This window comes from Nanorana parkeri, unplaced genomic scaffold (genome assembly GCF_000935625.1).
Source record: "Nanorana parkeri isolate BGI_ZX_2015 unplaced genomic scaffold, ASM93562v1 scaffold578, whole genome shotgun sequence".
NCBI classification, from domain to species: Eukaryota; Metazoa; Chordata; class Amphibia; order Anura; family Dicroglossidae; genus Nanorana; species Nanorana parkeri.
The window spans coordinates 364,759-388,567 of NW_017306846.1; the positions used below are offsets into that span (position 1 = coordinate 364,759).

The 23,809-nt window shown below is 45.0% G+C and overlaps 3 protein-coding genes across 4 annotated transcripts in view; all 3 read left to right on the plus strand.

Annotated features, from left to right (window-relative positions):
* Nucleotides 1–669: 669 nt before the first annotated feature.
* On the plus strand, nt 670–9,143 carry RPP14 (ribonuclease P/MRP subunit p14). Its single transcript, XM_018562452.1, has 6 exons — nt 670–709; nt 2,650–2,762; nt 2,840–2,924; nt 5,192–5,268; nt 6,182–6,260; nt 8,987–9,143. The coding sequence occupies exons 2-6, from the start codon at nt 2,671–2,673 to the stop codon at nt 9,041–9,043; spliced, it is 390 nt and encodes a 129-aa protein (XP_018417954.1). The 5' UTR covers nt 670–709; nt 2,650–2,670; the 3' UTR covers nt 9,044–9,143.
* On the plus strand, nt 9,057–9,551 carry LOC108791848 (hydroxyacyl-thioester dehydratase type 2, mitochondrial-like). Its single transcript, XM_018562441.1, has one exon. The coding sequence runs from the start codon at nt 9,057–9,059 to the stop codon at nt 9,549–9,551; it is 495 nt and encodes a 164-aa protein (XP_018417943.1).
* Nucleotides 9,552–14,470: 4,919 nt separating this feature from the next.
* The window catches only part of PXK (PX domain containing serine/threonine kinase like), a 74,989-nt gene continuing 65,650 nt past the window's right edge, over nt 14,471–23,809 (plus strand). For both annotated transcript variants that reach the window (XM_018562464.1, XM_018562465.1), the window contains exon 1: nt 14,471–14,646. In XM_018562464.1, the coding sequence (XP_018417966.1) occupies nt 14,545–14,646 (102 nt within the window). In that variant the 5' untranslated portion in view covers nt 14,471–14,544. The remainder of the gene's footprint in view (nt 14,647–23,809) is intronic.

Here is a 23,809-nt window from a genome sequence, read left to right on the forward strand (position 1 = left end):
GAGTAGATCCGGCCCTGTTGATATGTGATACATTTTTGTGTGTATTTGTATGCCACATTCTTCTGTTTTGCCTCAGTGAAGGGAATTTTTTAAAAGTGTCTGAGGCAAACTTTTTTCTACTGAAGGTCAGCCAGTCAGCTTTTACATTTTACATTGTGTGGAGAATATAAAAAATAGGAGCTGATAGGTTGCTATGGGCAACTGCCGCAGTTGATATACCGTAGAACCTATCTCAGACACTTTTTTTTATGAATTCCTCCTACTGTGCTGACCTTGGTGTAAATTCCCATTTTGTTCCACTAGGTGGCAGTAACATAATGATTATTGAACTGCAACGGAAGCTACTTCTTTATGATTTCAGCTGTCTGCTGCATGGGAACTATGCAGAGTGTGCACATGTTTCTAAGGGGGGCAGTTATAAACGTACGCCAGTAAGATATAGTCTATAGAGGAAGTGTGCAGTATCTATTTTGTCCCCATTCGGGAGCCATTTTGCGGATGACATTATAGCCAATGAATGAGGTTCTTTGGGCTCCTTCAACATGGCCCAGCAAACCCGGCAGCGCAGACGTTTTTGAAAACACATTTTAAACTCCTATCTTTCCTCTAGTGTTTGGTGCGGAAGCTATAGCTTTGGAGTGATGGTGAGTGTACTTGGTTTGGCATGTGCAGGGTACACGTGGGTTATACTGGTGATTCTAATAGTAGGGTAAGTTGCCTGTGTTATGCAGCCACAAATACATGCTGGTACATAATAAGGGAAAACACAGGGGCTGCCATTGCTGACTTGTTAAATACTAACAGCCTGGCTCTGTGGCTTCAGCACTTTCTAAGTAACTTACCTGGAAGAGTCATGTCTATTAGAAGGTTAGGATGCCTGTGTCATTGGTTGTGGTTAGTGGAATCCGAACCTCAAGCCCCTAGAGCAGATAGAACATGTGAGTGCCACTCTGTGCTGCAGTACTGTGAGCCCAGGGCAGGGTGATGCATCCCCCAGAGGGATGTGTCTATGACAGCCTTGCCTAACAGGAAGTGGTTTGGATGATGCTGGCTGTCATTCCACCTGGAAGAGCATCCCCTGGAGGGGAATAGAACTAGGAGCCTGCGGGGTAATATTGCAGCGAAAACTATATATTTTTTTGTTTTGAGGATTCCCTAGATTACTCAAATTGTAACTCTAGGCAATACCATTTTTTAATTTTAAAATACATGGATAAAGTGGGGGAGGGTTAGATGATCAGTAATGTTTTCAATGCTGTCTGTGCCCATATTAGGGAAATGAATCCCTCTGTTTGTTCTGGTGACCATTATGATGGAGAAAGAAAGCAAAGGGAAATCCTCTGTTGTGTCTCTGAGACAAGAAGTGAAGGGAAATTTCCTCAGTGGCGCACAGATGGTGAAAAAATACCTTACCTGGGAATTTAACCCTTGCTTATTCTATCCAGATGAAAAAAAAAAAAAAAACATTTTCACTAGACATAAACTTTAGTGCTTAATTTTCTCTAATTGCTGGAGCTGGACTCTAAAACAAGCCTGCCAGGACACTAGCGTTTTTTTTTAGAAAGAGACATAAGCAGTGGCAGCCACCATGCTTCTGTCATGTTTCCATTATGGCCCAGTTGAAGCCATGCTTCCGCAGTCAGGCTGCAGAAAAAGTAAAGATTGTGTTTAATGTCTTAGGTCTTTTGAACTCTATCATATTGTCCTGTGGCAGCAGCATACTGTAGATGCAGAATGTAGCTCTCACACAGAAGTCAGACACCCCTCCCCTGCACAGTGTTCCAATTAACAAGGCTGCTCAGGGATGGTGAGCATTGTTGACTGGTGCACTGTGCAGGGTAGGGGGGTGAGATCTATGAACTGCGAATCACCTGTAATAATATATAGGGCCACAGAATGTGTGTGCACTAACAAAAGGAGTCTGTAGGGACAATTTCACAGGATAGACTGAAGATCTCTGGACTGGAAAAGTAAGGTATCATCAATCAATTCATACTGGGGAGGAAGAGGGGTCAGAGGATTAAATAAAGGTAAACTTATCTGTTAAGCAGGGACACAAACCAGAAAAAACATTTTGGCTGGAGTGGGAAAGGGTTAACACGACTAACAATGTTTTTATGGTCTTTCCTGTCCTGATGACAACTGCTCTTCCAGTTGTTGTTAGATTGTTTTATGGGACCCTATGCAACTAGATTGTTTTAAGGGACCCGGGGCTGTCCCTATAACAAGGCAGCCTGCGAGGCATCTCATTGGACTGGGGAGCCACACCTGTCGCCCCGTTTCCAGCCAGAGCGTCTCAGTTTGCTAAGAAATCTTGGCAACCTGTGAAACTCTGGCTGGTGTCCCGCCAAACTCACTGGCATCACTGGTTGCCAGGAGCTGAGAGGAATGCTCTGGCTGGCATCTCACTCAGCTCCTGGTAACCAGTGACGTTGGTGAGCTGGGCGGGACGCCTGCTAGAACATCACAGGTTGCTCTTAGCATCCTGGGACGCTCTGGCTGTAAATGGAGTGACGGGCACACCTGATTCCCCCCCACACCCACCCCCTCGATGGCGGTGAAAATCGTAGGGACGGTCCTGAAGAGAGCCTATGTATCTAGATTGTTATAAGAGACTATGTTACTAGTCTTATATTTCTCTATGCTTTTAAGTAACAGTATTGTGGAAACATGAAAGGGCGACCCATTCCGTCGGAACCAATTTCTCATGAAAGGACTGTGCTGAAGAACGCCTCCGAGTATCACTACTTGAAGATTCAGCTGTAAGTTGCTCAGGCAAGCTACTCTATGTATAAGAGTCATCTGCGTTTTTACTCATATGCTTGTGTTTGGTTTGCAGAGTATTTCAGCATGAAGGTGTCAAGCTGACTGCAGCTCAGTACAAATCTCTGATTGTATCTGCTGTAAAGGAATTGCACGGAGAGGTAAGTACCATCTGATCTTCATGCTCTGTCCACTTTTATGGTAGAGAGAACTGAGATACAGGGGATCCCTACATGGTAATACCATCTGATCTTCATGCTCCGTCCACTTTTATGGTAGAGAGAACTGAGATATAGGGGATCCCTACCTGGTAATACCATCTGATCTTCATACTCCGTCCACTTTTATGGTAGAGAGAACTGAGATACAGGGGATCCCTACCTGGTAATACCATCTGATCTTCATGCTCTGTCCACTTTTATGGTGGAGAAAACTGAGATACGGGGATCCCTACATGGTAATACCATGTGATCTTCATACTCCGTCCACTTTTATGGCAGAGAGAACTGAGATACGGGGATCCCTACATGGTAAAACCATCTGATCTTCATGCTCTGTCCACTTTTATGGTAGAGAGAACTGAGATACGGGGATCCCTACATGGTAAAATTACTTTTCAAAGCAGCAGGACATCCTATGCTAGTAGGTTCAAAAAAAAAGAGTAGGACTGACTGTCTGTAGCCTCCGTACTGCGATTGTACTTGAACTCTGTGTGTGGCCAATTGTCCTTAACGCAACAGTGATTTCACATGGATGCTAATCACATTGCCCTTAAAGTGTATCTAATACCAAAAGCAAAGATGTTATATATTGCAGCTTACCTGTTAGATGTGGTGGCTGCATTAGTTTTCTGGTGATCAGGTTATTTTATTGCTGCTTGTGTCCTTTGGAGATATTTCTCTTTACTTCCTGTCCAGAAGATGCAACAGGAAATTAGAGGAAATCTCTGCAAAGTAAACTGAATTGTCAAAGGAGCAGGTGCCCTTGTTCTGGTGACAACCCTGACGTTTTAGATTTTCCTCTCACTTTCTGTCTTGGTGACAGTGGCCATCAGGAAAAATGGGGTGAATCCCCTCCGGTAGGGATATAGACAAACATAAAAACTTGGAAAAAGGTTCTAACCCCCTCTTTACACTAAAATGTGCTAATAGGGAACATGCAGAAAGGAAGAGAAAGCAAAGTGGGCAGAGTTGATGACTAATAAGTGTGCTGCTGCTTCATTGTCTAGTTGGCAGGATGCAGGCCGAGAGGTGACACCACTGAATTTCTCAACACATTGCAGAGAAATTGGTGTCACGCGCCTGACTGTGCCGCCTTGCAGAGGTGTTAGTTGCAAAAGTTTCTGGGCTGATTTTTAAGATTTGTTTGGCTAATAAGACATTTCACATATGCGTGTTTCAACTGTGTATTTACTAGAGGTGCACCAAAGTGAAAATGTCAAAAACAAAACCGAAATAAAACAAAATGTCAGGCCGAAACTTTTCCAAATTTATTTTTATATTTTATTTTTATTTATTTTTTTATAAACTTTTTAAATTTTTTTTATATTTTTTTATTCATTTATTTTTTATTAAATATTTGTATTTTTTACTTTACTTTCAGGGGCTTTGGGGGCCTAAACAGACCCACTATTTTAGAGCTCTTTAAAATAGAAAAAGAGATTTAGAACACAGAGTCCCCAATCTCTTTTTCTGCAGCCATTTATCAATGGTCAGGAATCCTGTGTTCCTGTTCATTCATAACTTGAGGACAGAGTGTGTTTACTATAACTACAATCATGAATGAACAGGAGGTGATATAGATCACTTCCCATTCATTCATAATTGAGGATATAGTGAACATACTCTGTCCTCAATTATTTATAAACACTCAGCGATCACTGTCTGCTTGTACCCGCTCTCCTTCCTTCCTTCCGGCTGTCACAGGAGGCTGAGCGAGTGGTGCGGGAGGAGAGCTCAGCCTCCTGTGACAGCGCTGGCTGTCTCTGCCCACACCGCTCTCCTCTGATCTGTGATAGGAGGCTGAGCGGTGTGGGGAGGAGAGACGCCGGCCGCTCACAGCACTCTCCTTCCGCAGCGCTTGCCCGCCTGTGACAGTTTATCTTCTCCCCGCTGGGCACAGAGCAGCACCCAGCAGGGAGGAGAGAAAGTACGGATGCACCGCTGTACCGGCCAGAAAATTGCACTTTCGGCATTATGCCAAAAGTGCCATTTTCAGCCACTATGTTTCGGCGGCCGATATATCGGTGCATCCCTAGTATTTACACCGGCATCGATAAAAAGGTTCTAATTCTACATTAATAAATGTTTGTTACATCTATCTCCATAACCATCTCATTAAAATTTTTTCTTTCTGTATAAACCATCTGCTTCTACTTCATTGTAATGTATATTTAGTCCTCTTAGTTCTCCTTTGTGTTTATTTCTAGGTGGGGGCCTCTTGTCCTTTAGACTTGCTAAAATATGAGGAAAAGACGTTGTCTGCCATATTGAGAATCAGAAGCAGGTATGACCCATAAAAAAAAGCAAAGGCCTCAGTTGTGCCTCATGAATCAGTTACGCTCTTTGCTAAGATCCTAGTTCTGTTTCTTTTCAGCAGAGGCACCCGGTGTTTTTGGTGCTGAGGCTTTATGGGGTTAACCGATAGGGACATATTTAAAAAGCAGTAAATCGGACATTCACTGCAGGTGAATTTTCCAGGTGCATATATATTAGACCATGATTTACCAACAGTGAATGTCGCATTCACTGCTTTTTAAGTACTCCACTTAGTGTTGTATGATAAATCTGAACATAGCAAAATAATAAAAAATAATATAGTAGTATATTCCTTGAATAAATAAATACCTTTTTAAACACAGCAGGCATATGTTCGTAAATGTGAGTTGATATTGGCCTCCTATCCTCACCTGCCCTAAAGCTGGCCATACACCTATAGATTATCTGCAGATTTTCTGTGGTCAGATGGAAAAAGTGCAACAGATTGCTCCATCTACGCTACACTGTGTATATGGAGGAATCTCCCACTGGGCTAAGCTGCAGTACCTTGCTGGTTGGCCCCACTGACTCTCAAAATACCTGAACAATCTGATTGGATGCAGGCATTGTTCAGGTATTCTAAGAGCCAGCGAGGCCGACTAGCCAGATACTGAAGCTTGGCCCAGTGGGAGATTCCTCCATCCACACAGTGTAGTGTAGATGGAGGAATCTGTTGCACTTTTCCCATCTGACCATAGAAAATCTGCAGATAATCTATAGGTGTGTGGCCAGCTTTAGGGCAGGTAAGGATAGGAGGCCAATATCAACTCACATTTACGAACATATGTTATGCTTGCAGGCAGCTCATTGTTGTATATCAGTCTTTTCAGTCTGACACTTCATGTATTGTTTATTGGGTTGATATTATTATTTTCTTGCAGTGGATTTGTGAAGCTGTGGACTTCTCTGACTCTCCTGGGACAGTACCAGAACCAGGCTTGTTCTGTCTGTGTGATACAGGTAATATAAGCCAAGCTGTCTTTCCTTCTGCCAGTGAACTGTATTACTGTGAATACTAGACAGACCTGTTCTGTGGCCTTCTGTGCTCCTGGAATGGAAACAAACATTCTGTTTACTATAGTTTCATTTTCTTAGTTAAAGTTCATAAAGTTATTAAAGAGGAACTGGAACTTTTGTGCAGCTATAAAGGTGTACGTTGGGTGATAAAGGATCAGTCCATCAAAACGAATGCGTTTCCCAATCATCTTCCAGGACAGTAGCTGAGAGATTTATTAACTTGACAGATATGTATAGAGCTGACAATTAACACAGAGCTTTGCATACTGTACAGAGATGTGACGATCGGGCACCAGCTCTCCAAAATGCAAGGAAAATGTTGTTTATTGCAAATAACATCACATAGGTTAAAATAGCCAACAAGGCTGGCAGGTCCCTTCCTCAGGGTGATGCAGTGTCCTTTGAGGAACAGACCCTGCTCGGCCTCAAAATGTTGGCTATTTTTTAGGGCTGCAACTCACAATTATTTTCATGTTTGATTAATTGACCAATAATTTTTTTTTTTTTTATGGGATAACATTTTTCTTTTAATATAAATTATTTATTTAATAATTAAATATTAATTATTTAATAACTATTTATTAAATATTGATTTAATTATTAAATAATATTATTTAATTAAATGTTTATTTAATGGACCGATCATATTCATTGTTTCTACATAGCTCTCAACCTCAGCATATGTCACAGAAAGAACTTGTACAGGAAGAAAAACATTACCAAGAAGACTTCTCTCCTGGACTCCCCTCACCATCGCTTTTGTCTGGGGGAATGCGATTGGCTGCACACTTGAATCTGTGTCCTGACGCGTGGATTCAAACGTATGAGCCAATTGGTTAGAGAAGACATTTTTCATTTCGCCGCGCTCATCTAGGGAGAGGATATTGCTAGACCCGCTGCAGTGGCGGTGTGAACACCGCCACTTCCCTTTTGTTGTGTGTGGCTTCGCATGCAGTGTGTCATGGGCTTCACAGGCCTAATTGTGTTCACTGACTGGCCGGCGCCCCCTTTCCCCCTCCCCCCAGTTGTTACGCCACTGATTCCACTCACTACATTTATACACACACCACATAATACACACACAGTACACATACAACACATAATACACACACAGTTCACAGTACACATACAACACATAATGCACACACACACCACATAATACACATGGGGGAGGCCGCGGGTCCTCGGGCAGTGCCTGAACGGTCAGTCCGCACTCGGGCGTTCGCTGGGACTCTTCAACACTTTTCCCGGGGATGGCCTGGCTCGTCAAACACATGCATGCGGGTGAGGCAGGGAGGGGGAGGTTATGAGGAGCTGCAAGCAGACCAACTAATCGACTAACCAACTAATAGCAAAACAAATGGCAAACGCACTCATCAACTTGTTACCGGCTTTACAGCAAGGTGCACATGGAAGGGCCTTATACAGTAAAACAGCAAAAAGTTTTCCCGGCACACTCACAAGCCAGCATTCAAAGCCGTTGTGATGTGCGGGATCCTTTGTGCATCCCTATGCCTTTTAAGGAAAGTTGGGCTTCCTCCTGACAAACCTGCGCCCAATTTTATCTTTTGCCACATGTGCTCCAAGATAGAGACTCTCATAGTTTAGAGTTAGGACCGCACTATTTAGAGGTGCCTTGATGCGGCTTTCACGTTTTCTGCAGAAGACGTGTAACTAAACCTCTGTTTTTAACCTTAGCGGTGAGACAGGTTTTTTTGCATGCTGGCTTGTGTGTGCTGGGAAAACTTTTTGCTGTTTGACCAACTAATAGATCATAAAAATCGTTGACAAGAATTTTCATTATCGATTATTATCAACTTTGTCGATTAGTTGTTTCAGACCTTCTGTTTTGACCTGTGTGACATTATTTAAAAAATGTTTTACTTGCATTTGAGGGCTGGTGTCCTATCTTCACATCACTGTACAGTATGTAAAGGGCTGTGTAAATTGCCAGGTCTATATCGGACGTCTTTGAGGTTCTGCACGGCACCATCTGTGGCTGTCACTATGAGCACCTGTCTTATCTACACTGGTCACAACAGTGTATGGTGTGCCGCAGGCACTTTAAACAATTTACTTACTGTAGAGTCACATCAATCCCTGGCCTCATGGAGCTTGCAGTCTAAGGTCCCGGTCTGACATACATACTAGGGCCAATTTAGATGGGAACCAGATGACCTATCAGAATATCTTTGGAGTGTGTGGGCTAACCAGTGTATCAAGAGGAAACCCATGCAGGCACAGATGCAAATGTACTAGCCACTAAGCCATTGTGCGACCCAGAGATGATTGGTTCCTTCATCTATACAGGAAAGAGCAGACCAAAAAATGGTGTAAAGCCCCCCCCCGACCTCCTGGTCTGTTTTATTGTGTATCCCTACTATCCAGGAAAAAAGCAGCATCACAGTTGGCTTTTTCTTTTGGGGGTCCACTTCTGACTTTGGGCTGGGCTTTCTGGGCCTCACTGTGAGCAAGAGGGTCCCCCAGAATTCTTGTCAGTGCAGGATCTCACCCAGCTTTGGAAATGAGTACTAAGCTAGTAAGCTTATGGGATGCCACCTTGGCATGCTAGCTCTAATGAACATATACAATATAAAGACTTACTGATCATGCGATTCATGTTGATCATGAAGTAAAAATAGTAATTTTTGTTTTGTTTTAATACATAGGTCTCTCCCTTCTTGTTGGCGCTCGCTGGTAACAGCAGAGAACTGGATCTTGACTAGATATTTTTGAAAGATGTTCCGTCACTTTGTCTACCGAGGAACAATACTTGGTACTTCCAGCAGTCCATTTTCTTCCAGGTGGTACAAGAACTTAGCGTCATGGCGGCCATTACACCTGCAGGTTGGAGATGCCGCCGAGCTCTTCAGGACCTTCACTCAAAAGGACGTCATTCTGTTCTCTGAACTTACCGGGGATACAAACCCACTGCACCTGGATGAGAAATTTGCTAAGGACACAAGATTTGGGAAGCCTGTTGTTCATGGTGTTCTCCTTAACGGCCTTGTGTCTGCAGTCTTGGGCACTAAACTACCAGGAGAAGGCTGTGTGCTTCTCTCCCAGGACATCCGCTTTCCAGCTCCACTTCATGCTGGGGAGGAGGTTGTAGCAAGAGCCCAGGTTAAGACTTTGAAGAAATCCTTGGCTTTTATTAGTGTGTCTTGTGTTGCAACACAAAGTGGGAGGACTGTAATGGAGGGGACTGTAAAAGTTCTTGTTCCTGAAGATTGATTCCGAAGCTGTTATGCAAATGAGCAGCGAAACACATAAGGACAAAGCTACAATTTGTCCATTAGTTTGGATGCGAACCTCAGTTTGTCTGTTTTTTAGCCATAGAGAGTTGTGATTGCAGATTTTATTTGCTGCTCCACTTGGTGGTGACATTGGGCAGCATTGTGTGACCATTCAGAAATAAAGTAGATGTAAACCCAATCACTAATTTCTCATATAAGCTTTAACGTGGTCATGTAAGTTATTCTTTTTTTTTTAAATTCTTTATTTTCAGTTTTCAAGCAAGTAAAAGCACACACGCGACTCTACTGCTCCATTGCTTGGCCACGCCCCATGTAAGTTATTCTTTGAATTAACACCTGGTAATTCTGCCTTGGAGGAGAATTATGAGGCGAGTGATTTTCACTCAGCCTCATAATCTGAGCCGACCTGTGACAATGAAACTGTCACAGGTCGGCTCAGTAGATCGGGAAGTGAGCGAACACATACCGTCGCTCACTTCTCGATCCAGCCCTGCAGAGAGCCGTGACTGTCACTCATGGCTCCCTGCAGGGATTCCCCCCCTCCCCTGTCCAATCCTCCAGCGCTGACTGGCGGAACGGACGGGGGAGGGCACAGCTGGCTCTGCTTCTGGATAGGCAGAGCCAGCTGTCAATCCCGCAGCTGGGTGGATCTCGACAGCAATGTCAGGATCCGTTCCGGCTGCGGCGTCTCAGTATACCGCGAGCTGGGAGTATACTGAGCTTTGGGTCATGGGAGGACGCTAGTTTGTGTTCTCCCTTGACCCTTAGGAGAACTATGGGGAAAAGCCCTGACCCCATAGTTCTCCTTTAAAGGTTCTTGTTCAGACACTTCCTGTTGCAGGGTGAAAATGCTCTATATCTGACTCAGTAGTGCACCTGTCACCAGCGGCTCCAATAGAGACTACATGTGGCCATTTCAACACACATTGCACAGACATGGTCCACTGTTGTCACCGTCAGGAAAGCTGCCGAGAAATGCCATGCAGCCATCACTGCAGAAAAGAATGTTTTGTCTATATATACAGTATATATACAGTTTAAAGTCTATCTCCGGGTAAAAAAACAAACAAACTACCCCTGCAGTGGGGCTACCACCGCACTACAAGGGTTAACTGCTCATATATGTCTACGGGTATGGTGAAGAGGACTTTTACTTACCTGACCCTGGTAGTTCAAAGAAATGGAAAATCGCCAGCACTCAGAAAATATTGTTTTTAGATCTTGGCGATCATTTATTGATGTCGCATGTATCAGAAAAGCTAACGGTTCGGGGCCAGACAGGGTCCCTTCATCAGGGCGACAGTGACACGATGATCGTTTCTGAGTGCTGGTGATTTTTTATTTCTCTGAACCTGAAGACACACGGCGCCATCTGTGTTCATCACTGCAAGCACCGCATTGGTTATTGGTTCCAAACACTGTAAGGAGTGCAGGAGAAACAACCATACAGAACGATGACCCTGGCAGTTGGCGCTCCCTTTTCTCTCTCTTCTCCGGCTTGTAGACTGTTCCTCAGCGGGTCACCAACTGCCGCAAAAGGGTGAGGAGGCTGCGGGCACCAATCTTGGAACCAGTGGGAGTGGGGGAACAGGTAAATAGAACTCCTTTACAAAGGTCCATAGACATGAGCAGTAATATTTTTGAGGGGTAGCAGAAAAAAATTAAAGAAATTAGATTATTTTTTCTGGCTGACACTTTTACTTGCCACGTGCTGCAATTTTCAGGGAATTTTAACCAGCTTTCCCTGAAATACCTGACCAATGCAGTCTACCAGCAACAATTTGTTGCTCCTAGGAAAGGAACATTGTCTTTTCATCTCCACGTTCAGTAAACACAGGAATGCTCAGTGCTAAGCGCGCCATGGTTCATGCCTATCTGAAGGGATAGTAAACATACCATTCATATTTACTAGCTCTTCAGTTTGTGAATGAACAGAAAGCACTGTGCTGAGCACTTCCATTTTCAGTGTTGGTGAGTGAAGAGAAGTAGATTGAGGACTTGTTTCCTAAATCTTTCTCTAACTCAAAAGTGAAAAATCAGCACAAAAAAAATGACATATGCACATAACGTACACGTGAACAACACACATTGTGGTAATGCACGTTACGTCTGTTGCTGTAATGCAATCGATAATACAAAATCACCTGCACTCCATTCAGCGTACAGACCTTGAGTAAGAGGTTGGTGTTTGAAGTGACAACACGGATGGCGCCGTGTCAGATACAGTCCATAATAGAAGTCACCAGCACTCGATAATATGTGCAAGAAGTAAAGCACTTTTTATTCAATCGTCACATGTGTCAAACAGCCAACGTTTCGGGGCCACGCAGGGTCCCTTCTTCTGGGTACCCAGAAGAAGGGACCCTGCGTGGCCCTGGAACGTTGGCTGTTTGACGCATGTGACGATTGAATAAAAAGTGCTTTACTTCTTGCACATATTATCGAGTGCTGGTGACTTCTATTATGTTGCTGCAATGCAGTGCACCAACACACTAAGGGCCCATTCACACCAGTGGCCACATACTGTATTATGGTGTACATTAGGTGCGCTAGTGTATGTGCTGCTGTTTTACAATACAGGGCAGGGCTTGATATATACTTTTTTACTAAATTATATACTGAAGACTGATAATATTCAGTATATAATATGATTTTGAATATTGATAATATGATTTTATTTGTTGCATAACAATGTACGCCTGCATCAATTTATGGCAGCGCACACATGGCATTGCACATTGAACATTCCCGCAATTACCACAATGCATTGCTGTGAAGCCAGCCTCCAGATTTTAAGCTTAAAGGAGAACTATGAGGTGAGTGATTTTCACTCACCTCATAGTTCTAGCCGACCTGTGACAATGAGACTGTCACAGGTCGGCTCAGTAGATCGGGAGGTGAGCGAACACATACCGGCAGAGAGCCAGAGAGCGGTAGACAGAGAGCTCAGTGATCACAAACTGCTGATCACTCAGCTCACGGTCTTCTCCCTGCAGAGAGTAGTGACTCATAGGAGAGACAGCCAGGGGAGGGGGCGGGGCTCTGCCTTTAGAGATGCAGATCCTGCTGTCAATCAGGCAGTCGGGTGGATGCTGACAATATTGTTGGGATCTGTTCTGGCTGCAGGGCGGCTCTGTGCTATCAGCAAATAACTGGCAGTAGCCCGCTGTATGCTGACTTTAGGTCACAGGAGTACATTTGTAAACATACTCCTTTGGCTCAAAAGAGGACTAAAGCCAAAAAAAAAGTTTGGCTTTACTTCTCTTTTAAAGATGTAAAAAATGGTCTGACCACCTGGAAAAAGTGGAGCGCAGGGACCTGGCAGTGAAAGGGTTAAAGGAAACCTGTTGTGGAGGAAATATGGTGGGTGCCATTGCTGATCCTTGGTTCAAGTTTAAATAGTACTGAAAGCAGAGACAGCCAGGCAAACAGCATTTTCAGGCCATCAGCATCCATCCTGCCACAGGTTTCATTTGATTTTTATTTTGTGCCTGCGGACAGAGAATGGTCAGTGAGCACCAGTCACAGATCTCGCCACAAGAACTCCTTTATGGGTCCGGGACTTGTATAAAAGAGCAGAGGTGAGCAGCATGTTCGTGATGCATAAGGATGATAAAAACAAAAGGGTAAGCCACGCCACCCATCATCGTACCTTCCGCCACAGTCTCCTCCACTGGCGCATTTCATCCTGGTATAGGGCTTTATCATACACCTCTACAATTTGTACTTTACCAGGGAAAAAATGCATCAGGAAGCATGTGTCTGGCAGGAGGGTATGCCAATGGATCAATAAAGTTTCACAGTTTGGAAGTCATCAGTCTTGCAATCTATCCTTTCTTTTCGTTTTATTATTGTTGTTGCTGAATGTGGGATGAACCCTGCGTGAGGCTGGAGCACCCACCGCTGTACGCCACACTTGATCTGGGCCTACAAGCGGTATCTACTGCTAAGTGACATTTATCTTTACATAGCAATGATTACTGCAGAAGTGACACGTCCTGCATATAGCACAAAGGCCTCGTTCACATGGGCAGCCCAGGTAAAAACCCCTCCCACCTAAAACTTAATATAGTGTCCACTCATGCTAGTACACGTGCCACGGGTTCACTGCTTTGCAGTGCAGCAAATTTTAAACAGCATGTCATGTTGGGCAAGCGGCATCTGCAACATGCTGTTCAAAATTTGCTTGTACAAGCATGACTGGGCGCTCCATTGCAGTCAATTAAATGGTGTGAGATTTCCTCCTACTTCCGGTTCTATTGAGCGGCTCCCTCAGAAGAATGAAAGAGCGGTGGCTCAGTAAAAATGAGCTACGGTTCTTCTGGTCTGTGCTCTGTGGATGGAATGTAGAAGCAGAGAGTGAGGCAAGAGCGGCTCCTGTAATATCATGTTAGAGTGAGAACCCTCCCAGCAATGCAGAATAGCACCAAATATGTAGGACTACAAGTCCCAGCAATACATTATAATGGGGGGGTGCTGGTGGTATTCTGCATAGCCGACTCTTATTATAATTTATTGCTGGGACTTGTAGTCCCGCATAGCTGGTTCTGCATAACAGACAAGCAATGGTTTTACTTTTAAAATATTAAAATATATCTCGTCCCCTCCCTCAAACTACACCCCCGTCTCATTTCCTCTCCGACTATAGTAAAAAGAGCAGTTTAGTGAACCATGAGCCGTTTAAAAGATCCGGATCTTTTCAGTGAGCGATCCGTTGAGGAGCACTCATGCAGATGAACCATTTTGCACATCTCTACTCTGCACGGAACACTCTCTCTAGGACCCAGAAAAAAAGAGAAAGCTCATCCCTCCCGTGGCCGCCCCTGTGGCAAGTCACGCCCCGCTTCCTCGTGACACTGACTCAGGACACGCCCCGCATGTCACGATGGCCCCACCCACAGTCACTGGAGACGCCCCCCATGAGTGGCCGGGCCTGCGTTCAGTAGGGTTGTCTCGGTGCTACTGCCGGGATGGCGTTCATGGATAAGCCGCCGTCCAATAAGCTGTATCTGGATGATACAATGCCGCTCACAGGCGTCATAGAGGCCAGCCAGAACCTGCAGTCCCACACTGTGAGTGTACGATGGGGAGGGGAATGTACCATTTGTGTGTGTGCCGGATCTGCACGATGTACATTGTACATACATGTCAAAGCAATGTGTTGTCCCTGCACCGTGTTGTTGGCTGATCTACTACATAGAGTATAATAAGTGTAATTGTATACCAGAGTATGTGTGCCTGGGATATACACACAGGACATCACTGTAAGTCTGTAACCGGTCATGTCTACAAAGCAGGATGACCATCACACAGGGACTGTCATAGTCTACAATACATATACACTGCATGATAAATCTGTCATAGGTCATGTCAGCATGATACATGTCTACATCATACTAAATGTATATGAGTTGATATTACATAGGCGGTACACATGACAGGTTATGTTTACATAGGTGCTATACACATGGTGTACATCATAACAGATGTAGGTTGTGCTTACACAATATATACACATAAGATATGAATTGTGAAATCTATCATCATTCCTTATATAGTGATAATCACTTGATGTACATCTAATTTATACAAGTCATATCTATATTATATGTAGGATGTACATGTAACGTGTGTCATAACGGTACTGTGATCACTTATGTCTGCACGTGACATCATAATAAATCTTTGGCCATGTTTACATGTGATATGTACAGGATTTTCCATGTAATATGTCTGTGTGGTATATACATATGATGTGTGTGTACATGTAATGTTACTCTGTCACCGGTTATGTGTCTATAGGATATACATATGATGAAGTATGTTCCCATCAGTTATAGATTGTTTGCCTACGGCATTATTACATACGATATACATACAATTCATAGTACATCATATAGGATATGCTTGTTGTTGTTAATATGTCACATGTTATGTTTTTATACATGCGTATATACATATTGCACCCAGTACTATATATAGTGTATACAGGTGACGTGCAGCATATAGTGTATACAGGTGACGTGCAGTACGTTATATAGTGTATACAGGTGACGTGCAGCATATAGTGTATACAGGTGACGTGCAGTACGTTATATAGTGTATACAGGTGACGTGCAGCATATAGTGTATACAGGTGACGTGCAGTACGTTATATAGTGTATACAGGTGACATACAGCATATAGTAGATAGAGGTGACGTACAGTACAATAGTGTATACAGGTGACGTACAGTAGAATATATAGTGTATACACGTGAAGTACAATATATAGTGTATACACGTGAAGTACAGTACAATATATAGTGTATACAGGTGATGTACAGTACAATAGTGTATGCAGGTGACGTACAGTACAATATATAGTGTATACAGGTGACGTACAGTACATTATATAGTATATACAGGTGACGTACAGTACATTATATAGGATATAGAGGTGACGTACAGTACAATATATAGTGTATACAGGTGACGTACAGTACATTATATAGTATATACAGGTGACGTACAGTACATTATAGAGGTGACGTACAGTACAATATATAGTGTATACAGGTGGCGTATAGTACAGTATATAGTGTATTTGAGGTGATGTACATTATATAGTATATACAGGTGACGTATAGTACAATATATAGTGTATACATGTGAAGTAGAGTACATTATATAGGATATACAGGTGGCGTACAGTACATTATATAGGATATAGAGGTTATGTACAGTACAATATATAGTGTATACATGTGAAGTAGAGTACATTATATAGGATATACAGGTGGCGTACAGTACATTATATAGGATAAAGAGGTGACGTATAGTACAGTATATATTGTATTTGAGGTGATGTACATTATATAGTATATACAGGTGAAGTACAGTACATTATATAGTATATACAGGTGACGTATAGTACAATATATAGTGTATACATGTGAAGTAGAGTACATTATAGAGGATATAGAGGTGACGTATAGTACAGTATATAGTGTATTTGAGGTGATGTACAGTACGTTGTATTTTTTTGCACTTCTAATATAACGAGCGGCTTTGAATAATGTATTTAACAGACCAAAAGGCAGAAGGTGATTGTTCGGGTGTACATACACTTTAAGGTTACACCTCATGGGTACGGTGTATACACGCATGAGCAGTCATGTGTTTACTTTCACTGGACACACCATTAAAATGACGGCTAAAACGAAGCCCAAAGGGGCAGGCTGCATTTTCCCACAGCGCAATGCGCCGGACATTATGCGTTGTGCTGTGCTGCAGTGTATAAAGCACACATGCATTTAGAAGGTGTGTTTACTGGGCCATTCACAGTGAATGACAACATATGTAGCGTGCGTTATGATGTGTTGCTGTAACACGTGCGTTGCCATAGTGCAGTGCTGTGAATGGGCCTGTAGTTTCAGATTTCGAGGGACGAGTAGGGATCTAGCGATGAGTTGGGATCCAGTGGTAGGCAACCTCGGTACTCCAGCTGTTGTGGAACTACGAATCCCATGATTCATTGCAAGACTCTGACAACCACGAGTGTGACTCCCAGAGGCAGATGCATGATGGGATTTGTAGTTTCACCACAGCTGGAGTGCCCCTGTATTATACAGTTGCTAGGAAAGCTGATATGAGCAGAGGATGTGTGCAGAATGGAAAGTGAAAGTAGAATAAAGTGAGGGACACGGGAGAGATGATAATACTGGAGCTGTGATTGCTGTCTGGGCCTGCTCAGGCTTCTGTGTATGATCCTGTGGGTTACACGGCATGTTCATATGTGTCACGGGACATCGCATTGTGCGTTCTCATTTCTGTGATGGATGAGCTGCGTTTCTTTGCTTGTTTTTTCCTCTTCGCTCTTCACTCCCTTAAAGAGAAATGAACTTGAGCTTTTTCCTTGTGGGTCTGAAAGGTCAGAAGTGATTATTTGCATAAATGTCGGCATGACAGGCAGTCAGCGAGTGTTCTCAGATGGAAACGTCAGCAATGGCGGCTTCCATTCATTTCTCATGACAGGTTTCCTCAAAGTGGAAAAGAAAAGTGAACCCTTTGTATTGGTTTCCCCCTGTGCACTGCAAGGGTTTTGTGTGTCTTAAGGGTTGAGGTATAGGCAACAATGCTTATTTTCTGCTCCCGCAGGCTTCCTCCCGGCGACAGGGCCCGTCCTTAATGTAGGTCCTGTGGTCCCGCATTGTACATATGGATGTTAAGGGCCGGGTCCCCATCTCGGAGCTGGGAAGAGCAACAGCTGTCAGGGGTATGTGAAACGTTGCTGGAGTGGTGAAAAGCACCGGCTGCCTGGGGTACATAAGGATGTCGAGGGCACGGCCCCCATCCTGGACCTATGAAGAGCAAAAGCTGCCAGGAGTACGTGAGAATGTCGAGGGCACGGCCCCCATCCCAGATAAGCAAAGAGCACCGACCACCAGGGTACAGTAAGATGTTCAGGGCACAGCCCCTATTCCAGATCAGCAAAGAGCACCCACCAGGGGCACATAAGGATGTTGGGGGCACGGCCCCCATCCTGGAGTGGCGGGGAGCACATACTACTTGGGGTACATGAGGATGTCAAGGGCACAGCCCCCATCCTGGAGAGGTGAAGAGCACAGCTGCCAGTGGTATGTGAGGATGTTGTGGGCTCAGCCCCCAATCCCGGAGCTGCACAGAACACCGGCTACCAGGGGTACATGAGCACCGACTGCCAGGGGTATGTGAAGATGTTGATGGCTCAGCCTCCATTGTGGAATAATGAGCAGCCCCCACAGCTGCCAGGGGTTTGTGAGAATGTCATGGGGCTGGCTTCCATCCCAGAGAAGAGAACTGGCTGCCTGGGGTACACGAGGATATTGAGGGCCTTGGCCCAATCCTGGAGCGGGGAAAAGCACTAGCTGCCAGGGGTACACAAGGATTTTGAGGGCTTGGGCCCAATCCTGGAGCGGGGAAGAGCACCATCTTCCAGGGGTATCTAAGGATGTTCAGGGCCTGGGCCCAATCCTGGAGCCGGGAAGAGCACCAGCTGCCAGGTGTACATGGGGATATTGAGGGCCTGGGCCCAATCCTGGAGTGGGGAAGAGCACCATCTTCCGGGGGTATCTAAGGATGTTGAGGGCCTGGGCCCAATCCTGGAGCCGGGAAGAGCACCAGCTGCCAGAGGTACATGAGGATATTGAGGGCCTGTGCCCAATCCTGGAACGGGGAAGAGCACCATCTTCCGGGTGTATCTAAGGATGTTGAGGGCCTGGGCCCAATCCTGGAGCCGGGAAGAGCGCCGGCTGCCAGAGGTACATGAGGATATTGAGGGCCTGGGCCCGATTCTGGAACGGGGAAGAGCACCATCTTCCAGGGGTATCGAAGGATGTTGAGGGCCTGGCGCCCATACAGAACTTCTATAATGATATAACTAACAATAGTAATCACAACAATAATATACTTTGATCCTCAAGATTTGAAACCGTTGTACAACCATTGCGATAAGTTTAGTTGCCATGCAACCGCTGCTTGTTTTGGTGTAGGTGAAGATTGTATGATTTAGCTTTACTTGTATTACCTCTTAGATAAACATTTCTATTGGACACCCTCCAGGTATTGTAATGCGGTTTGCTATAGAGGACATTCTGTAGCTCTTGGTGTACAGCGCAGGCTGACAACATTCATGATATCCTCTGGGTGCAATGGCCGACAGGTTTTTCTGCGGTTTTTAAAATAAAGAATACATTTTATCAGAGCCAATGTATGCGATGGCACGGTGCATGTTGAGAGTGTTGCTGCATTTGGGAGCCATTCATTTTGAACAGCACCCCAGCGTAATAGGGCAACATGCTGCAACGCATGGCTGTGCACCATAGTACATTGCAGCACAATTTTTGTGACCTGCTCATTATTTGATGCGTCGGAGGCCCATTGATTTGTACTGGTGGCAATGTTGTCAATGTGGTAGGAGGTGAGGGTGTAATCTGCAATGGAGACACAGACAGAGATTATAAGCTACATGAGGTTCTAGCCTTCCTCCATTCTGTTAAAGTGGACCTTCCATGGTAAATGGAGGGTCAGCTTTTTTGGCAGTCCCTTGTCCCCCCAATGTATATGGCTTTAAAAATCCATCACTTTGAGCTTTTTTTCCGGGGGATTGGGAGGGGAGCGGTTTTCTTACAAATGCCCTTTTAAGACCATTTGCGTTGAAGGACAGGGGGCTGGCATACCTTGGAAGGTCCACTTTAATAGAATGAAGGAAGGCTAGAACCTCATTTAGCTTATTATTGCCATATGTGTCTTCATTGCAGATTACTCCTCTGCTACAATGACAATGTTGTCACTAGGACAGGAAGTGAAGGCCGACCTCTCTAACAGGGATTCAATGGCATAAAGCAGGGATGTCCAAACTGCGGCCCTCCAGCTGCGGTGGAACTACGAATCCCATGAGGCTTTGCAAGATTCTCACAGCCACAGACATGACTCCCGGAGAGAGATGCTTCATGGGATTTGTAGTTTCACCACAGCTGGAGGGCTGGAGTTTGGCCATCCCTGGCATAAAGAAAACACTTTGAAAGAAGAGTAGAACATAGCACTGCAGTCTGTACCCCCTTGTTGGACATTTGCCCTCACTTCCTACCTCATAACAACACCAGGTGAAGGATTGAAGGGGAATCAACATAGGACAAAAACAAAAAAAAACAACCTGTTGCATGTAGTATTGGCAGTTGCGACTAAAAAAGTTTTTTGGCTAGAGATCCAGATTAAAGTGCAACTGGAGCCAAGACATTTTTTGCTCAGTTTTGGTTACAGTGGAGAAGGATTGGAGCCCTTGTTGGGGTTTTATTGCTGTCTGTGTCCCTGTTAGGGAGATTTGGGTTGTCACCAGAACAGGAAAAGATGAGACATCTTCCAATGGAGACACTGGTTCTTGTGACCCTGGCATTTCCCTCTTTTTGGAGGGATTTCCTCTCACTTCCTGTTGTAGCTACCAGATAGGAAGTGAAGGGAAATCTCCCCTATGGGGCACAAATGGGAAAAAAACAAGCTGACGGGTCATAATTAGTCCTTTCTCTATCCAAAATGAAGCCCTGGTTCACACCTAGGAGTTTTTGAGCAGTTCGAAAAGCGCTTTTAACTGCCCAACAGAAGAAATGCAATGATTTCCAATGGCCCTGGTTCACCCCTGAGCAGAAGGTTGCCAAACGCCCGAAAAGGTACAGGACTTTCTTTGGGCAGATAAAAGCGCTTCTTTGCCCCACAGACTTAATTGGAAATGCCCAAAAACGCACAACAGAAGTCGCCAGCACTCGATGTGTGCAAGAAGTAAAGCACTTTTTATTAAATCGTCACATGCGTCAAACAGCCAACGTTCCAGGGCCACGCAGGGTCCCTTCTTCTGGGCGACATAGTGACCACCTGTCCTCACAAGGTTGTCACTATGTCGCCCAGAAAAAGGGACCCTGCGTGGCCCCCGGAACGTTGGCTGTTTGACGCATGTGACGATTTAATAAAAAGTGCTTTACTTCTTGCACATATCATCGAGTGCTGGTGCCACCCGTGTTGTCACTTCAAGCACCAACCTTTCATCCAAGGTCTGTACGCTGTATGGCAGGGATGGCCAAACTGCGGCCCTCCAGTTGTGGTGGAACTACGAATTCTCACAGCCACAGACATGACTGCCGGAGAGAGATTTGTAGTTTCAACACAGCTCGGGGGCCGGAGTTTGGCCATCCCTGCTGTATGCAGTGCAGGTGATTTTGTATAACAGAAGCATGTTGCACATTTTCGTGAGCGTTTTTTGCGCGTTTATGCGCGCGTTCTTCCATTGCCCACAATGGTTTATGAGCTGCCAATCAAAACGCGCATACAAATGTGCACAACACGCAAATAACCGCATGCTGTTAACACGCAAAAACGGTGCCGCCTAGGTGTGAATCCAGCCTAATAGAAAACTTGAAGTTGTGGAATTTTTCATCTTTCATCTTTTTCATCTTTCCTTGCCCTGTATGCCAACTAGCCCCGGCATCTTTATATAAATAGGACAGTGCGCTTTCCTTGCTGCTGACTTTCCAGTGCGCTTTGTTCTCTCTTCCTCATTAAGATATGTGAAATGCTGGGGTTGTGTGCTAAAGTTTGCAAGTGAATGCCATGGAGGGGGTCAGGGGGATCTCGGAGCAGATAAACACAGCGGGGGTCCCTCTTGAACTTCCTGCGCATTGTTGTTTTTCCCTGGGCCTCAAATAGTGAACGCAGCAGCTGGTTCAGTGCAAACACAATGCCCCCGCTCGCAGCATCAATAAGCATTTTTTTTTTTACCCTTTTTTTGAAAAGAAATATACTGACGTTAATGTAGGACGGTCATTTCTGCTACAGCAGAGAGAGCCAGCAGAACAAAGTGTCTCTGTCATACACTGACCCTGTGATAAAGCAATGAACCTGTGTGAGAAGCCTCAGGTGAACTCTATCATTCTGCAAGCGTTTTGTTGCGTGTTTCCCAAAGTGCGGCAGCGCTCAAGATGAAGAATCCCATTATTTTTGATGGTGTCCATTCACAGCTGAGCGTTGTGTTGCTTGTCGCTTTTTGCCCGTAAAAGTATATGAGGCTAAAAGCATGACAGAGGTTCTGAGTCTTCACTAGTTTGAGAGAAAGTTTTGGCTGGAGTTTGGGTTAAGGGCTCATTCACACAGGCGTGCACATCTGTATGGCGTACACCTGTGTGCAGGGACCTGCTCCTGGGAGGTACGGGTATCTAATTGCATGAAGCCATCTGTACCTCCCTATAGGAAGACAGGGCTTCATGCGGCTACACACCGACCCGAACCTGCACATCTGTGGTGGTCTGGGTTGCCCGCATTTGGATGTACACCGCTTCCATCCAAGTGCGGGCACCGTGCATGTTCAGGTTGGCATGTGCAGCCGCGTCCTCCCATAGGGAGGTACAGATGGCTTCTTGCAGTTACATGCAGCACCTGTCCTTCCCGGGAGCCGGCCTCTGCACCTTAAAACTGATTGCAGTTTTTGGGTGTTTTTAATCTGAATGAAATGATTGGGGGCTCATGCACACAGGCAAACTCATACAACATATATTATGGCTGATTTTGCCTGCCAGGGAACCACAGATGCTGCGTGCATCCAACCATAGAAGTCATTAGGTGTATGTGGGTATACGCCAGTGCTTGTGTGCAGCCTGCATCTGAGGATGTGAGTCCGTATGCATATATGGCAGTACACAAGTATCGGTGCACAGCCATTGACTTCTATAGGAAGCTGTACACAGCACCTGTGGCTCCCTAGCAGGGGTCCGGCCGCTCCTGTGCATGAGCCCCTGAAAATGATCAAAAAGAACTATACGTGCGGTCAGTGTTCGATTTCATCCAAAGACTTAGGCCCCATTCACACTGAGCGACATGAAAATCGTGCGATTTTCCGCAAGCGATATTGAGTGACTTGTCGCGCGACTTCCTATTGGGCTGTATGCAATCAGGAGCAAAATCGCTCGAAAAAAGGGTCATGTAGGAGCTACAGCGACGAGCTACAAACGATATTGAGCGATGAGATGTGAACAGCTCCATTGAAATGGATTGGAGAAGCTACATAGAGCGATATCGTGTGGAAATAGGAGCGATATCACTGCAAAAATCGCTCAATAAATCGCTCAGTGTGAATGGGGCCTTAGGGGTTATTCACACAGGAGCCGAAGGATGAGCCGAGGGCTCAGCTAAATCCTTTGGCTCCCTTCGGCTGTGGAAAGCATTTTGTTCAGCTGAAGCGAACCCTGCTGTACGCTCTATTCTCAAAAGCGCGTACAGCAGCCGAAGTAAACAACCAAATGTAGCCGAGCCGAACGAACAGGCTCGGCAAAGCTGAACAAACAGCCAGAGCGAGGGGACTACATGCGCTTTTTTTTTTTTAACAAGAACATGTTTAATTTTGCTTTACTACCTCTGAGGTAGTGAGCAGAATTACCGAACCGAATGATGAGCTGACCATTAGTCTAGTCACTCTGTGCTGTTTCACCCTTTGGAGAATAGGGCTGAACAGTAGGGAATGAACTGCCAAGCGTTCACTTCAGCTGATCCAGATGTTACATTGGCTGATACGAACCGGCTTTTCCCTTTGCTCGTCTGACCGAGCTGACGGTATGTGAAGTGAGCCGAAGGCAGCAAAAAATAGTGGTTTGCGGCAGCAGTGAATAGCCGAACAGGCTTTAGCTCACTTCGGTTCGGCTCGGTTATTCATTCGGCTGCCCTCAGCAGCTTAGTG

Bases quoted from the DNA above. Each gene is read 5' to 3' on its own strand.
- RPP14 (XM_018562452.1), top strand. From the start codon at position 2,671: ATGAAAGGGCGACCCATTCCGTCGGAACCAATTTCTCATGAAAGGACT. The intron at 2,763-2,839 runs GTAAGTTGCTCA...TTTGGTTTGCAG, and splicing joins CACTACTTGAAGATTCAGCT to AGTATTTCAGCATGAAGGTG. The intron at 6,261-8,986 runs GTAATATAAGCC...TTTAATACATAG, and splicing joins GTTCTGTCTGTGTGATACAG to GTCTCTCCCTTCTTGTTGGC.
- LOC108791848 (XM_018562441.1), top strand. From the start codon at position 9,057: ATGTTCCGTCACTTTGTCTACCGAGGAACAATACTTGGTACTTCCAGC.